The 18,706-nt window shown below is 40.9% G+C and overlaps 1 protein-coding gene across 4 annotated transcripts in view; it reads left to right on the top strand.

The window, feature by feature from the left end:
* MTCL1 (microtubule crosslinking factor 1) overlaps positions 1-17,695 on the top strand; it is a 282,099-nt gene extending 264,404 nt beyond the window's left edge. For 3 of the 4 annotated variants that reach the window (XM_082259550.1, XM_082259551.1, XM_082259549.1), the window contains one exon: positions 16,611-17,695. In XM_082259550.1, the coding sequence (XP_082115676.1) occupies positions 16,611-16,799 (189 nt within the window). In that variant the 3' untranslated portion in view covers positions 16,800-17,695. Of the gene's footprint in view, positions 1-5,959; positions 6,018-16,610 lie in introns of all 4 variants that reach the window. The other variant, XM_082259548.1, reaches the window with a different exon arrangement.
* The last annotated feature ends 1,011 nt before the right edge of the window (positions 17,696-18,706 follow it).

Raw genomic sequence — 18,706 nt, 5'->3', positions numbered from 1 at the left:
TGGTGTTCAATAGCAGATGCCAATCAAGCTCCACGGTGTCGGACAGTGAGCACAGGGCCCACTAGAGGGCGTTGAGCCCTAAGGCCACACCATGAAGTCTTTTTCTTATTGTTGGGTCAGAGACACTCACACCAGTGGCCTGCTGGAGGTCATTTTTAGTGCTCTGGCAGAGCTAATCCTGTTCCTCCTTGCACAAAGGTGCAGATACCAGTCCTGCTAATAGGTTAAGGACCTTCTACAGGCCCTGTCCAGCTCTCCTAGAGTAACTGCCTGTTTCCTGGAATCTCCTCCATGTTCTTGAGACTGTACTGGGAGACACAGCAAACCTTCTGGCAAAGGCATGTATTGATGTGCCATCTTGGAGAAGTTGGACTGCCTGTGCAACCTCTATAGGGTCCAGGTATTGCCTCATGCTACCAGTATTGACACTGACCTTAACCAAATATAAAACTAGTGAAAAACAGTCAGAAATTATTAGTAGGCAAAACAAATGTCAGTGGCCACCTGTAAAACCATTCCTGTTTTGGAGGTGGTCTCACTGTTGCCCATCTAGTGCACATGTTGTTAATCTCATTAACACTAAAGCAGCTGAAACTGATTAAAAAACCCCTCTGCTACTTAATTGACTAGATCAATATCCCAGGAGTTTAATTGACTTGATGCTATACTCTGATTAAAAAGTGTTCCTTTAATTTTTTTGTAACAGTGTAGATGTCTGATGAGGAAAAAAAAGGTTTTGCTGTAAAGCAACCAATGCAATACCACTTACTATCCAATCTAACAGTTGCTGTGCATACTAAGGCTGGCCATAGACGGTTCATTTTTGTTCAATCAGTCAGTGGGCAGCTGGCACACATGCAAGGTGGATGGAAGAATTCTCTCTGTTGTGCTGTTGTACTCCTTCCCTTTAGAATGCACTGATCAGCGGCTACAGCCACCTAGATGCAAGCCGCTGATCAACAAAAGCTTTTCAAAGATCAATACATTTTCAGCCGTTCCCTACTAAACAAACTGAATGAGCAGCTCAAAGCTGGCAATACATTAATCAGTAGATCCGTAGATCGACTTCTGTACAACCAGCCTGTCCATATATGGATCAAAATTAGGCCAGTTTCTGCTGAACCAACTGAATTTTGATCCATGTATAACCACCTTTAGGTTAGCTAATAAAAAAAAATATTTCCTACCAGTGGAGTAAGAGGAAGGACGTTATTGTTTTTAGGCAGACTGAACACAAGCACTAACTGGAGATCAGACTTCTGAAGGTAATGTTGACTTTCATCAGGGATTTCATAACTCCTATCTTTTATTTCTGGAGAGAGGTGACATGGCAATAAAGAGATTAAAACAGCCTTTCTGCACAGGTACTGATAGAATAGCAAGATGAATTGAAAGGGTGACTTTAACCACTTTACCACTAGAGCATTTTGCTGTCTTACGTCTGGGCCACTTTTTGCGATTCGGCGCTGTGCGAATTTAACTGACAATTGCGCGGTCGTGCGACGCCGTACCCAAACGAAATCGACGTCCTTTTTTTCTCACAAACAGAGCTTTCTTTTGGTGGTATTTGATCACCTCTGCGATTTTTACTTTTTGCGCTATAAACAAAAAAATAGCGGTTTTTTTGAGAAAATAACAATATTTTTCACATTTTTTTATATGAAATTCCCCCCAAAAAAGATGTAAAAACCAATTTTTTTTTAAATTTTTGGCCAATTTGTTTTCTGCTACCTATGTTTGGTAAAAAAAATCGCAATAAGCGTATTTTGATTGGTTTGCGCAAAAGTTATTGCGTTTACTAACACAGGGAAAGATTTTTGTCATTTTTGGTGTTTTTTTTTTTAACGCGTAATGGCGGCGATCTGCGATTTTTTTTGCGGGACTGCGACATTGCGGCGGACAGATCGGACCCTTGACTGACATTTTTGACACTTTTGGGGGTACCAGTGACATTACTACAGTAATCAGTGCTATAAATATGCACTGTTACTGTAAAAATGACACTGGCAGGGAAGGGGTTAACTTTATTGGAGAGGGAGGGGTTAATGTATGCCTGGTGCTTACTGACGTGTGGGGGGGAGGTGACTTTGTGAGACAGGGACAGATCGGATGTCCAGCTATGCTGAACAGTCCGATCTGTCAGTCCCTGTCACTGAGGAGATCCGCCCGCTTGTGTTTACACAGGCGGGCGGATCTCCACACTAGATCCCCGACGATCGGGGCAGAGCAGCGGCGATCGCCGCTGCTCCTCCCCTGGCCCGACTCCCGCTGTGAATGAAAACAGCAGGAGCGCGCCTCCGGCGGCGCGCGAGCGCCGCCTACAGGGGAGGAGTCTGACGACGTAGGTCTACGTCGTCAGACGGGAACGAGCCACTTTGCCGCAGTACTATTACAGTACTTAGCGGTAAAGTGGTTAAAGTGTATGTCTAGGCAAGTGTATGGCAAAATATATCTTTTACACCTCTGCAACACATGCACATTGCCCTATATCAGGGATATGAAAACTGCGGCCCTCCAGCTGTTGCAGAACTACAAGTACCATGAGGCATAGCAAAACTCTGAAAAGCACTAGCAGGACAGGCAGAGGCATGATGGGACTTGTAGTTTTGCAACAGCTGGAGGGCCACAGTTTCCATAACCTGCCCTATATGTTATCCCTGCAAGTACAGAAAAATAACTGTTGATGTTCCAGAAGTTTGGTGTGCTCCTACCTTTCGCTAATTCCTAAGTACTTATGCCTCGCACACACGATATGAATATCAGATGAACAATTGTCAGGTTTTTTTGCATGCTAGTCCCATTTTAAAAATGAAGAAGTTACTAAAGTTATGAAAATTCTTGTACGATAGAATACAGCTTTGGAAGTGATGTAATGTGTTGTGTTGTATAGTATTATAGTAAGGTGTTCTTTTGTTTCCGAGCATGCATGGTCTTGGTCTTCCGATTTTTTTTTTTTTTTTCTGATCAATACTTTCTGGAATGAAAGCTGTGTAGTAACGATCAGATTATCGTACGATTGTTTCAAATGCGGTATTTTTAGTCCTATATTCTGATCGTGTGTACTAGGCCTTAGTGTCATCCTGCTTCATTTCTGATGGATTACAAGGAATACAGACCTCTTCTCACCTCCCCCACCAGCTCTCCTCATCTTTCATAACCTCTTCTTTTGCACAGACGCAGAGCATAGGAAGTTATGAGCTAACAAGATTTTTGGCAAAATCGACAGGTCTGTTTTGCACCTATCAAACCAATAAATTGAAAAACTTTTACTTGTATATTTAGCAATCCAAAAGAAGGCAAATAAAAGAAGCTCATTGTTAAGGTTTACATACACCTTAACCACTTGCTGACCACCCACAGTACATGTACTTTGAGCAGCCGACACAGTAAGGCTAGATGACATACATGTACATCATCAATCGTGTTCCAGGTTAGGGGCACGCAGCACACCATTCCCGTAACTGCAAATCCTTGTACCACATGATCACAATGTCAACAAAGCTGTTATGAATAAAAGCTGTGTTTCCTATTGAGTGATTCTGCGATTGGCCCACAGCTATCACATGGTACCTGGGCCAATCACAGCACCCTGTACCATGTAATTAGCTGTAGCCAATCAAAGATCACAGCTGTTTGACATGCCCGGAGCTCTTCGCCTACTGGTCCCGAGTCTTCGCAGTGTCCTCTGCCATTTTACAAATTCAGATGGACCCCTCTCCCAGGATTGGCCTCTTGGGTCTTTTGGATGACTTGGTGCCCCGGGTGGCGGACCGTACTCTCTTAGGTCTACTATTTTTCTATGCTAGGAAAAATATTGCACTCCATTGGCGGCAACAGGCTCCCCCCACAATTCTGCAGTGGAGGGGCCTGGGGGACGCCGCCATACCCTTGTACCGTGATACCTACATCCACAGGGGTTGCCCCAAAAAGCATGACAGGGTTTGGGCACGGTGGCTGGCAGATTCTTCCACCGCACTGTTGAACTAACTGTCACTGTGCCTCTGGCCCGCGGCTCGATTGCACTGTCCACCACTATCTATATGTTACTGGATCTGATGCCATACTTGTTTTTTTTTTATGCTGCCGCTGTCTGATTTTTAGCTCTGTCGCCATGTCCTTAGGCTACTTTGTTTCCCTTCCTTGTTCTGGCACCGCCCCTGCGTGGGCTACATGCTGCTCTTTAAACTGTTGATATAGCCTCTGTACAATGAGTCTGTTGCACCAGTTGTTTTTTTTTTTTTTTTTTTTATATATATCAATAAAAAGATTAAAAAAAAAGATCACAGCTGTTTAAAATGTAACCCATTCATGACAGTTCAAAACATTGCTGTTACAATGATGGTCATTGTAACGACAAAGTGCAAAAAAAAAAAAAAAAAAATCCCTGGTCACCCCCAGAGTAGCAGGATGTTCCTATTGTGGCAATGAACTAAAAAAAAGTAAAAAAAAGAGTTAAAATAAGAAGATAAAATGTTAAAAAATTGGCACTTTTTTTTTTTTTTTTAACTGTCAACGGTCAATAACCCTGATCACCACCCTACCAGTCATTTGATGATGCTGTACTGCACTGATGACAGTATGTAAAACATTTTTTTTAAGGGCTTCAAGAAATTAGATAGGCCGCCAGTACATCAGGATTGATCAAATTTCAAATATTCTGTATATACCATAGTTTGTAGATGCTATACCTTTCACACAAACCAATTATTATACGCTTATTGTGATTTTTTTACTTCAGACATGTAGCAGAATTCATTTTGGCCTAAATCTATGAAGAAATTGTATTTTATCAAAAATGTTTTATAACAGAACATAGAAAAATACTGTTTTTTGTTTTTAAAATTTTCTGCATTTTTTCCTTTATATAGCAAAAAATAAAAACCTCAGTGGTGATCAAATATCATCAAAGCTCAATTGTGTGAAAAAATGATGTAAATTTAATTTGCGTACAGTGTTGCATGATGATGCAGTTGACAGTTAAGGGAGCACAGTGCTGGGTAGCAAAAAAATGCCTTGGCCATGAAGGGGGTAAAACCTTCTGGAGCTCAGGTGGTTCAAAGAGTTAGTATAGCCAGAAAATAAAAGTATTGCTTTGCAGTAATGCACATGGTAACCTTTTACTATGCCATTCATTTTAAATTGCAGCCCAATGCACTAAGGCAATGCACCTGCTTTGCAGAAGGCCACAATTAACGGTAGTTGCATTGAAAAAAAATAAGTCACGTCCAATTTGTAACCCATTTTCGGTGCATTGGCATTCTATTAACTCAATGCAACACACTCTAACACATGCAATAATGCACCACAAAAATTTAAATAGGCGCTGGGGGTTTATTGATAAATAGGAAATATAGGTTGCTGACTTACTGTTTTTCACAGGTCTCTAAAGATTTGCTTGCACTGTGTACAAGTTCTTGAAAACCTTATCACATCCATAAGGGGTTACTAATGCATATAAATTAGTAAGAGGTACTAACATTCATTTACATGCTGATCGAGCATTGCGATGTGCAGTAACCATAGCAACCTTTTTTATATTCCTTCAGCTTTTTGGTTTACTGAATCATGCTAATGATAATGGTTATTGTGGGTTACTCTGCTTTTCACATTGCTCCTTGTATTAATAGAATTGATTTCAATATTTGCTCAGTCTTTAAAAGTCAACACACCACTAGTGTGTACTGTGTCAGTAGCAGGTGCTGTTATGAAATACAAGCTGTGAATATAAAATCAATGGCCAACTTGTCAGTAGGTCTCATTTCTTGCTACCTATATGCTTCACGTCACTTTACCTTTTCATGCTATGTATTAACATTTTAATCAGTACTTCTTTTACATTATCTGTTGCAGACAGAAATTTCAGAAGTTTGGAAATATTCATCTTCTGAGAACAACGATTGACTATTTTCTTTAATTGCTTTTTCAATCTATTTGCTTTCTTTCTGTCTGTTCTGTCTAGAACCAAACTGTCTTACTAACTGCCCCCTGGGGACTCTAACTATGCCTGCTACACAGCTGTAAGTTTTCGTTTATGACTTGTTTGCACTTTTTGTCTTGTTGGAGAACTTTTAAAAAGTGTTTTGAAGCATAGGCAAACATAAATGGATGTGGACGTAGATATACAGCTATCCAACAAAATGATTCCTGTCTCAGTTTGGCTTCCGTGCTGCACACAGCCATTACTTTATAAGTCACTACTTTAAATATAGATCCCAACCGGCTAGCTGTTATTTTAGGCATAGCTTACAAGGGAGAACTTTTAAGTTAAATACTAGCATCCATGGTTATTATGGGGATGGATGTAGGTCAAGATGGCTGTGCATTGTGTCTGCTAGTCACCAAAGTTATACACATTGAATTAATAGGTTTTTACATTGAATAGTTCAACTTTTTTCTTTATGCAAGACGTAAGTGTCTACCATTCCTTCAAAATATATTTTGGAAAGGGTTTATAAGCCTAAATAAAATAGAATTCCGTTAGTTCTGCTATGACCAAGTTAAAATATGGTGGGGTAACTCCCTACAATAGCTCCCTCCTAATGCCTCGTACACACGCAACGATCGTCCGACTTTTGTCCAGTAGTGTTTTGTTGGTTGGAATGTGCCTAGACTGCACACAAATTTTCTCGGCCAACAAAATTCTACTTCAGAAGTGATGTCATGTGTTGGTTTGTTTTCTTTGTGTTTTTTCTTCACTGAGCATGCCCAGACTTGCTCATCAGATTTTTCCCTGTCGAAATCTGTACTGACTGCACGAAAATCGGCCGTTGTGTTGACGGCCAACGAAAATTTTATAGTCTGCACACCAGATTTTTTCCGGCCGAAAAGTCGGAGTTGGTTGTCGGAAGCATCATACTAACAAGCCGAAAATCGGCAGATCGGACGTTGGACGAAAATCCCCTGCCAATTTTCGAAAGCGTGTGTACGGGGCTTTAGAAGCAGTGCAAACCTTGATCACCTTTCACTGAATTAAAGGGGTTGATTTATTAAAGGCAAATAGACTCTGCAAGTGCAGTTGTTTCAGAGCTCAGTAAATGAGCAGACGCTCTGCTGACTTCCTTCATCCAATCATGTGAAAGCAAAAATGCTTTTTTTTATTTTATTTCCCTTGCACGTGATTGGGTACTCTTTGCAAAGTGAAGCTTTACCTCATTTACTAAGCTCTGGAGCACCTGCACTTACAGAGGGCAAGTGCACTTTGCAAAGTGCACAGTCTATTTGCATTTAGTAAATAAACCCCAAAGTCTGGGCATTCAAAGCTTTATTATATCTAAATGGTTATACTAGAATATCAATTGTTATCTGTATAGGGCTGTGAGTGAAAAATTAAATAGGATCTACAGATTCCAGGAAAACAGAACTAGTATGGGAAAAGGGAATCAAGAATTCAAGGCTGTGTCATGTCTGAGGCCAATTAGGGTATGCTGAGATATAATAATATTCAGAGATCTAAGATGTAATGTTATATATTTATGGCATTTGTTTTAGGCCATAACTTAATGTGTATCTCATTCTTCTCCAAACCTCACTACCCTTACTTTGAAACTCCTTCAGCCATCCTCCAGATGTCTTTTACTCCTCAATCCTACTTCAGTTTCATGTCCTCTTCACATTTCTGTCATCATACATCACTAAAAATCTTGTTTTGTTTGCTGTCCTCTTCCAGTAGCTCTCCAATCATTTGTCACACATCATTCTTTTATGACCTATAAACATTTTCATTCCTTGGGCACGCTCCTTAGTTGTCCTTGCTAGTTGTCCTAAAAATTCTCACCAGTCCTTGCCTTCCAACTCTACCTTCCCATCTTCTCAGTCCTGCTTCTCCAAGACAGGAAGACAGCTGAGTAGATAGCCAAACAAATGGCTCCGGATGTACAATAAATGCTGCATGACCGCTTTAAAGGACTACTCAAGAGGACAACTAAGAGGGCAGCCAAAGTGTAGAGGAGAAAGGGGCATTTGATGATGCAAAGTGTGAGGAAGAACTAAAGAGGAGTATGTCCTAAAATAGTACAACATTTATCTGTTCTGTTTGTGTGCACAGTATCACTGTTGTTCTGTAGGCTGGAGTACTTGTCCTTTTTGTTATCCCTTTTCAATTGTTTTACCTGTGTCACAACATGAATTTAACTTCAAACATGCTGATTTCCCAAAACTACAAAATAGGTGAATTACTCACTGTCATTTAAAACGTGTATTAAGATGATTCACCTCCAGGGAATGTTTGATAAAAGGCACATTCACTGCTTTATAAATATACCCCACAGTATTGTCACAAAAGGTTCCCAATACACAGTAAAGATGCAAGAATGCTTGACCCAGCTCCTTGTAGGCACCTAGGTACATGTACTATCTATGCACTACCCAGACCTGGCCTTCATATGCTTTTACTGTATACGAATCTCATTTTTGCCCTTTTGGAAAAATGTTTACATCTTGTTCATGTTCATACATGGTCTTTAAACTTGTGTTAAAAAGCTTAAAAGCTTTATTAGCCTAGCATATATTGGGTAGTGCTGCACTGAAATATTAGAACTATTATGCAGTGAGCTAAGATATATAGTACATAAACAGGGTATATTCACATTAAAAGAGACTTCTGGTTTAACCACTTCCCCTTAGGTGGACGTCGTCTGACGTCCTGTGCTTTAAGTCTGGATATCTGAATGATGCCTACAGCTGCAGGCATCATTCAGATATAAGTTTTTTTCAGCTCGCGATACCCTTCACCATAAGAACAATCATGGCGGCTTGATCGTTCTTACTGGTGGCGGGAGAGAACATCCCCCCGCCGCCCTCCGCTGCTTCTACCGGCTCGCCGATCGTGCGATCGGCGAGCCGGAGAAGAAATCGACCAACGGCCGAAGTGTCACTATAGAGACTGCAAGGACCAGATGGTCCCCGGCAGTCATAATGACTCTCAGAGGCCCGGGCGTGACATGTCATCACGCAGTTTTCAATACTGCACTTCATTTTTTTGGGGGGATTTCAGGCTTTCTAGCCTGTAGGAGAGATCTGAGGTCTTATTGACCCCATCTTCCTATAAAGAGGACCTGCCATTCACTATTCCTATTACAAGGGATGTGTACATTCCTTGTAAAAGGAATAAAATGATAAAAAAAAATTAAAGGGAAAGTGTAAAAAAAATAAAGTTAAAATAAACAATAAAAAAAGTGCTCCCGTCCTGCATGGGCATGCGTTTGTCGCAGCCACATATGTAAACAGCGTTCAGTCCATACATGTGAGGTATCGCCGCAAACGGTAGAGCAAGAGAAACAATTCTAGCCCAAGACCTCTACTGTAACTCTAAACTGGTAACCTGTAAAAAATGTTAAAGCGTCGCCTATAGAGAATTTTAAGTACCGAAGTTTAGCGTCATTCCACGAGCGTGCGCAATTTTAAAGCGTGACATGTTAGGTATCTATTTACTCAGCGTAACATTATCTTTCACCTTATACAAAAAAATTGGGCTAAGTTAAGGGTTTTGTTTTTTTAATTCATAAAAGTTTTTATTCCAAAAAAACGCGTTTGAAAAATTTCTGCGCAAGTATCGTCTGACATAAAAAGTTGCAATGACTGCCATTTTATTCCCTATGTCTCTGCTAAAAAAAAAAAAAAAAAAATATGTATATATATATATATATATATATATATATATATATATATATATAATGTTTTGGGGTTCCGAGTAATTTTCTAGCAAAAAAATGATGATTTTTACATGTAAGAGCGGAGTGCCAGAAATCGCGCGGTATGGAAGTGGTTAATAGTAAGCAGAATATTGTTCAAGAGAATTTTGTTTATGTGCACCTAGAACTACATTATAAAAAGTATTGCTAATTTACCAGGAATTAAAAACGTAATAAATAAATTTATGATATATATGAATATGATAGCTGCCACTCACTAATTAGTAAGTCATCAGCCTGAAACAAGCATATGCATATGACATGTCTCAATGCCTGATATACACACACACTTCAGATCAGTAACACACCAAGCAGCATTGAAAGAATAAGGATGACAGCCCTGCATCGTGCATTTTTAAACATAAGAGCACTTTTAGTGGATAGAGTGCACAGACAAAATATTTGTCAGTTCCTAATATGCATCCTAGTTGCTTTCCTAGTGCAAGGGAGGCAAGTATAATTGTTTGTTACTGTACAGTTAGTTATCCAAACAGCTCCATATCTTTGCAGCAATTTTAATGTTCTTGAATGAACAGAAGAAAGCACTTTGTTTTAAAGCCAAACACATCATTATATGTTAAATCCCCAATAAGTAAGTTTACAATTTCATTTATTTAGGCCAGATCCACAGTATCAGCTGAAGGTGCTATTTTCCTATTGTTTAAACACACATTTACTTTCATTAAGTCCCCGTTCACACTAAGGCGACCTGTGAGGCGACCTGGTCGCCTCACAGGTCGCCGTAGGTCGCCTTCCATAGGGAAGCTGCGGACCCGTTCTAATAGGAGCGACACAAGTCGCTCCGACTTAGAAAAAGGGTCTGGAGCTTCTTTGGGGCGACCCGGAGGCGACCGCCATAGACTTCAATGCTATGAAGTCCGTGGCGGCTGCTCCGAGGTCGCGGCGCGCTGCTCGCACCGCGACCTCGGAGGTCGCCCCCCCAAGTCGGATCGCGGCAATGTGAACGGGGCCTTAAACACCAATTGTTTTTATTTCATAAGTGATTTTTTTTTTTTTAAGGGGAATCGGAGAACAGGCAGTGTTAGTGGTCCCAGAGGACATATTTTTAGTGATCCCAGAGGACATATTTGAGACATAATGCTCTATATTATTTGTTTTCTTGCATTTTGTATTAATGGCACAAGTATTTCCTCCCAGTGGTAATGGTATACTGATCACTAATGACAAATGAAAGACTTGTCACATGTATCTTGCAAGCATGAAGTTAGCCTATGGATAACCATAAAACCAACTATTTTTCATTAAGCATTGTCTTTTGGTCCTCCGTGTCTGTTGCTAATCATCACTAAACATATCATTTTCAGTAACTGGTTTTAAATAACATCTTTCAGCCAAACAACTCTTCAAGCTTTTCCAGGCCTCTGTCTTCTAACTGTCTTTGCATTCTTCAAAACTAACATCATAATATTGTTTGTCTTCGTCCTGTACTTTATTCTAAAATGTAAATTCTTGTGTGTTCATTGTGATCTCCTTGATGTCTGTTACCACTTGTGTTGTGTTTGTATTTGTCACCAACTGAGTTATATATCAAGCTCTACGCAATTTTCTATATCAGAAGCTAAAGCTTTTATTTTATTGACCATTTTGTCTTTTGCCACATTTTGTTTAAGGGTCAACCCATGCAACAGTGATGTTAGAATTGTAGTCTCATCTGCCTAAGTGGTGAGATCCCTAGCTTTATTCCCACCACTTGAAGGTCTCACAGCTCTTGCTATTGCGCTACAACAGGGATATTCTCAGTTCTGCTGCTGCCTTTCCCTTAATATAAAAATAATGAAAAACCTAATAGGAGGAGTAGGACATTCTTGGGCTGTGGTAGGTGCCCAGGTCTGAGACCACATCAATGGACTCCCCATGAGGCATTAAAAGCTGTTGGGTAATTTACCTCTCCAGCAGCTACTGATTGTACAGTAACTGTTTAAAAGGAAATGGTAAGATGGAACTGATCTCTGGAAGCTGTGTTCAGTCACCAATATTGCTTGTGGTCCACTGAAGCTAATCCTTTCCACATGACTGATTTACCATGCCTTGTTCCACACTGTGTCTGTGCATGGAGGTGGCCATGTTGGTGGAAGCTGACCTTTGCTTTCTCCATTCAGAGCCTCCAGCAAAGAGAACAGTGAACAGTACAGTAGAGACATCACCAAATCCCACTACAAATCTACTGAGACTGAGTCAGAAGCAGCAGTGACTTAGATCTCTCATTGTATATACACAGCTCTGAGGCTGTAGTCACAGGAGTACCTAGTAGTGATCGACCGATATTGGTTTTTCGTTGCCGATACCGATGCCGATATTTTGGCCTATGAATATAGGTTCGGCCGATATGGGCCGATATTTTTGTACATTTAAAAAAAAGATGTTTTTTTTATTTTTTTTCACAGGTACCTTTGTGGAGGGATGTGGGGGTCTAAAAGACCCCAAACCCCTGCTCTGCATTCAAAACGCCAAGTTTGGCTGTTTTGAATGCTGTCATTTTTTTCAATCTGGCGCCAGACAGTACCCGAAAGTGATGTCACGAGTGACATCACTTCCGGATTTTTGCATGGAGACCCGATCAGAGCCGAATGCGGCTTTGATCGGGTCTTTAGCGGCCGTGCAGACTGGTTGCTTGGGTCGCATTGTTTGTCATTACAAGACAGCCGACCGTCGGCTATCAACGCCGGTACCGGGGTGATGCCTCTAGCTGCAGGCATCACTCCGGTACAACCACTTTCCCAAAATATCGGCAATATCAGTAACCTCCGGGGCTGATTCCGATATATGTGGAAAAGTGCATATCGGCCCTCGATATTTTGGCTTTGCCGATAATCGGTCGATCCCTAGTACCTAGCCACCCTCACATATGGAAAGTGCATTGTTATTTTTGCGGCAAAATTTCAGAAAAAAAGGTTGATTTTTCAGGGTTCTGCTTAGGCACAGTTATCCTTTTTAGGTGTTCCCTATACCATAGCAAGTCTTCACTTTTTGAGTTCAGGTCAATTTTAAGATGACTTAACTTAGCTTGATATATAATTGTCATTGTGAGTCTTGATTAAATATTACTAACTGTTTTGTGATTTGTGTCTTCTTCATAATCAACTTTAAAATTTCTTCTTGATTTATTAGCGCAATGTGCTGGTATATGTTACCACATGGCCTTTGTCAAGCCAGAATTAAAAGAAACTTAAAGCCGAAGACTGGTAAAACATTTTTGGGGGTACAGCTCCAGTCTCATATTTTACCTCTAATGAATAGTTTACTGATGTTTAGTAATCCTCCCTTCAATAAAACCAGATCCTGCTCACAGTGGTGATCTTCCATTGCATATATGAAGAAACATTGGACAGCTGCACTCTGCAAGAGTTCCACTTTACATGATATCCATATTAAAAAAACACATACAGGCATAGAAGAGCACAGGGGGTAAACAGAATAGTGTTCTTCTTTGCTTGTATCTGTGTTTTTATAGATATCAATAAAGTGGCACTCTTGCAGAGTGCAGCCGTTCGTAGTTTCTTTATACAGTATGTCCTGGGTTTCAACTGACAAACTGGGCATTGCACCCAATAAACTGAGGATAGCATGGGAGAGATCATACATCAGACCAACCTAGAGTAGTGTCCACCTGTCTGGGTGACCTTTCATTGCTGCAGAAAGTGAGATCAGTGGCTGCAGCAGTGAAGGATTGTGTCAACCTGCCCACCCCATTTATTCCTCTCTGCTCTTTACAAAACTCCAGATATTTCCCCAGAAGTGAAGGTGTACTGTGAATCGAGGAGGGGAGATCCTTTCATTCATGCTGTCAACTTTTTAGGCCAACTTGAACCTCTCCAGTAAGAAAAAAAAAATGGTAAATCTGAGTTTATTCAGTAAACACTTTGGAAGTGTAGTAAGAATGTTAGAGGTGATAGGGGCAGAGCATTTTGTACCTACTGAGGGTGGTCAGGTAAAATGGTCTGCTCAAAGCATATATGCCTCCACTCCAAGTAAAGGTAAGTTTTTAAGGTGAACTCACAAGTTAGTGACAAATCACATAATGCCAGCACTGAGGCTTTGTGACTCCAGTTTGCAAGTTTTTATTTTGAATATGGGTGTTTGTGTATATCATATCATATACACATTAAGTGCCGGTTCACACTAGGGCGACTTGTGAGGCGACCTGGTCGCCTCACAGGTCGCCGCAGGTCGCCTCCCATAGGGAAGCTGCGGACCCGTTCTAATAGGAGCGACACAAGTCGCTCCGACCTAGAAAAAGGGTCCAGAGCTTCTTTGGGGCGACCCGGAGGCGACCGCCATAGACTTCAATGTTATGAAGTCCGTGGCGGCCGCTCCGAGGTTGCGGCGCGCTGCTCGCACCGCGACCATGGAGGTCGCGGTGCGAAGTAGCGTCGCTGCAATGTGAACCAGCGCTTAGGCCATATCTTTGTATTATTATTTTATCTAATCACACAAAATAGAACATTTGTGGAACTGTTTGTGAAAGAGGAGCACAGATAATGCCCCATGTATACATTTTAACCACTTCCCGCCTGCACGACGTCATATATAACGTCGCAGACTTTGGGAAGCAGCCACAGGCATCATTCAGATATCTTTTTTTAAAGCAGGCGATTCCCTGCACTGTAAAAACAATCATAACGGCTGGTTAGCCGCTTGATTGTTTTTACCAGTGGTGGAAGGGGACATCCCCCCTCCCTCTGCCCTCCGGTGCTTCTGCCAGCTTGCCCGTGCGATTGGCGAGCTGGAGAAGGTTTCCACTGGCGCTGGAAGTTCACCATAGAGTATACCACGGGCCAGATGGTTCCCGGCAGTCTCTATGACCTTTTGGAGGCCGGGCGGGATGTTATGACATCACGCACGGCCTCTGCAGTTACAATCACTGCGGTTGCCTCAGCTTTCTTTTTTATCTCAGGCTTTCGAGCCTAGAGGCGAGATCTAGGGACATGTAGACCCCAGATCTCACTGTAAGGAGGACCTGTCATGTCCTAGTCCTATTACAAGGGATGTTTACATTCCTTGTAATTGGAATAAAAGTAATAAAAAAAATGTAAAAGGAAAGTGTTAAAATAGAAAAAAAAAATTTTAATGTGCCCCCCATCCCCACGTGCTCGCTCGCAAAAGCGAACGCATACATAGGTCGCATTAACATATGTAAACAGCTAAAAGAGCTAGTAGGAGATCTCCTCTGTAACTCAAAACAGGTAACCTGTAAAAAATGTTAAAGCGTTGCATATGGGGATTATTAAATACTGAAGTTTGGTGCCACTCCACGAGAATTTTAAAGTATGACATGTTAGGTATCTATTTACTTGGCGTATCATCATCTTTCACATCATGGAAAAAAAATTGGGCTAACTTGAGTGTTTTTTTTAATGCATGAACCTTTTTTTCCTCAAAAAACAACACGTTTTTAAAAATTGTATTTACTTTAGGATGTGTAGTACCAAAGGGGCCTTAAGATTAGTACCAATCGTAAATATGTAACTTTTTTTAAACTTTCAACTTAAAAAAAACCTGTCCTTTCTCCATGCAAGACTAAACAACAGGTTTGCTTTGCACACAACTCCCCCCCTCCCAATACCTTCCTACCAATATAGGATTACCTTCACTCCCCCTTTGCTCTGTTCAGCCCCACGAATGAAGACAATACCAGGTACTTCAAATATGCAGGAGCATGTAAACCATTACATGTGATATCACTGGGCCAATCAACAACCACCAGCACTGTCACATAAGTAGGGGCCATACCTCATATATGCAATGATTTGAGTGACTTGTAGCTTACACAGAGTGGGTGCTCCCCACTCTAGGCCACCAAACAGAGCGGTGGGAGAACTAAAGTATTGTGAGTCTGTAATGCATGAGAAGGGTGCATTAGAATTAGCCTTTGTCTTTGCCCTGCATAGGCCAAGTACAGATCCACTATAACAGTGATGGCGAACCCATGGCACGCGTGCCAAAGCTGGCACGCAGAGCCCTCTCAGTAGGCACGCGAGGAAGAAGAGCGCACACCACCGACCGGCTAACCTTTACAAGATCAGCAGTTTTGTGGGGGTGCAATAGTGAGCAGGGCAAGTAGAAGTAAGCAAATAGGGGGGCTTTGGGATGCAGAGGTGAGTAGCTGGGTTGGGGTGCATTTACATATGAAGCATCCCTTGCTGCTCTTCCGTGAAGCAATCCACAGTGGATCAATTTTCAGACGGCAGTTGGCAGGTGGCTGGGAGGTGATATATCACATTCCCACCCCCGATATTAACTCTCTGGCACTTTGAAACAGATAAGTTGGTTTTGTGTTGCAGTTTGGGCACTCGGGCTCGAAAAGGTTCGCCATCACTGCACTATAAGGACTTATGATGATGCCATTAGTTTGGCTTCAGTTTGAGATACTTCTGGGGTTCTTCAGAATACATTGACTGGTGCATTTGACCTGCAGTTAAACTCCTTCTGGCCTGCATTTGACCTACTTCACATGGGATTTCCATTCCTATAGACTTGTATGGAAACACAAAACCCATGTTTAAATATGTGGACTGTTACTCATGACGTCCTTCTGCAAAAATGCTACTTGCGTAGCTGTCTCTGTTTTGAGTCAGTGACCTGAAACAAGTGTCCAGCAAGTGAAGTCAGAATTCCTGATCTGCAGACCAGTTCTGCAACAGTAGTCAAGTACCAAAGACAGAATGTTAGCATGGTAACTATCGTTTTCAGAATTAGGTCACCAACAGCAGCCAACATGCGTCTGTTAGCACAGGCTTACTTTAATAGTAAAATGTATCTGATTGTTGAATATGCAATTCCAATTTGGTAATTTTAGTAGCTGGCTTTCTTGCATAAAGGTTATGTGGAAAAATATACCTAAAATATACTCTGCTTTATTAGGTCAGATTAACTCAATGTTTCCTCTCTTCTGTTGTGAAGGAACTGCCTTGTTCTGAGTTAGCTCCGTCCTTAGAATCCAGTTTCTCCAGACCAGAGAGACCAGCAAACCGACGCCTGCCTTCCAGATGGGCCTCACATTCCCCAACTGCCTCTCGGGCTTCTTCTAGCGGTAATCTACACGAGGAGCAGGGAAACAAGGAAACACAAGCAGAAGGAATGGATGTCTGATGTCACCTTGCATGACTTACCAGTCATATAATCTGTGTAATTCCATTTTCACACAGTCCAGTCTCTGCCAGTAGACATCAGGAGTCCTTTTACCACCTAAGGATTATGTGCAATTGCTGAACATTCAGTCTGTTACATTGCTTGTTGTGTTTCTGCAATGAAACATCTAATGTATGTGTGCAAGACGATCATATCTCTTTCCATCTTTCTTACCTTCTCTAGAAAGAAACAAAAAAACATGCCACAACATTACTGCAAAGTACGAAAAGGAATATTCTCTCAGTGCTGACTGCCTTTTTCATTTCTTTGCACTGTTTTTTTTTTTTTTGTTTTGTTTAGTTTTTTTTTTTTTAGCTTTTGATCTTATTTTTTTATTTTTGTATTACTTGTACGTTGTTTCAGTCTTTTCGTATTATTTTTACAGTGTTAGAATACACATAGGATAATGAAAGTGCTTCATGTTATCTGAAGCTTTATAGAAAGATGCAAAGCCATTCAGTTTGCTGAACCAGAATTTTTTTTTTTTTTAAATGATGGCAAAAAAAAATGTCTTATCAAGATGACTGTATGCAAACAAACATGTATCACATGATAGATGATACAGGCACTTTAGTGCATGTACATTACTCCTGTACTGTAAGCAACCATCCTTCGTAAGAATGAATCAGAGTTTTAATGTAATATTGTTGTGAATTTCTGTACTGTAATTTTATTGTTAGTTATTTTCTTGCACTGATGACACAAGAAATGCATTTTTAAATTTCTGTCCACCAGCTGAGTATGTACGAATCTCTGTGAAGTTCCATGGAAAAGCCAAGGCATAATGATATGTAATGGATATTGTTCAGAGGTATGTACCAGGCTGTACTGACATGAGAATAAAATATTTAACATTATTTTTGGGGTTCATTTCTTTTCCTTTGTGAGAGATTTCCATCCTGCTCTGCATGTAACCACAAAGGTATTGGTGATTGATTTTATGTGTACGTATACCTGTTAAAGTGTACCTATCAGTACATTACAACTGTACGTTTAGTGAAAACTTCAGCAAAGCCTCCTCGCCTCATGAAAAAATAAATACGCATACAAACCTTTGATGTAGACATTACTATTTCGCACTGCTTGACAAACACTATATTACCAAAAGTATTGGGATGCCTGCCTTTACACACACATTAACTTTAATAGGATCCCAGTCTTAGTTCTTAGGGATCAATATTGAGTTGGCCCACGCTTTCCAGCTATAACAGCTTCAACTCTTCTTGGAAGGCTGTCCACAAGGTTTAGGAGTGTGTCTATAGGAAAGCTTGGCCATTCTTGCAGAATGCATTTGTGAAGTCAGGCACTGATGTGATTAAAAATAAGTAATAGTATGAGTCTCGCGCTGTCTCAAGGATTCCTTGTACCCCTTAAAGCTGCGTATACCTGTTCTGTGAACCAGACAGTGTATGAACAAGTTAATGAAGGGGGGGGGGTGCTATCGCGCTTCAGGGAAAACTAAAAGATGGTGTTCACTCACTAGTGATAGTGATAATAAAAATCAATGTGTATATATAAAAATCATATAATATAACTTCTGTGATATTGTCCAAAATCAATCCACAATTATTCCACACTTAGATATGTGAATTAATAAACATTAATAGTGACAATCCTTCCAAAATAAATATATATAAATAAAGTGTTCTAGTGCTATATTGACAGTATCTGCTCTAATGCATACCAAAGGTGTTCTATTGGGTTGAGGCAGGCCAATCAAGTTCCTCCACCCCAAACTCGCTCGCCCATGTCTTTATGGACCTTGCTTTGTGCACTGGTCCAAAACATTTGGTGAAACGGGGATTATGGTTTGGGGTTGTTTTTCAGGGGTTCGGCTTGGCCCATTAGTTCCAAGAAAAGGGAACTCT

This window comes from Pelophylax lessonae (assembly GCF_965119305.1).
Source record: "Pelophylax lessonae genome assembly, chromosome: 5".
NCBI classification, from domain to species: Eukaryota; Metazoa; Chordata; class Amphibia; order Anura; family Ranidae; genus Pelophylax; species Pelophylax lessonae.
This window is presented reverse-complemented; position numbering and strand designations above follow the sequence as displayed.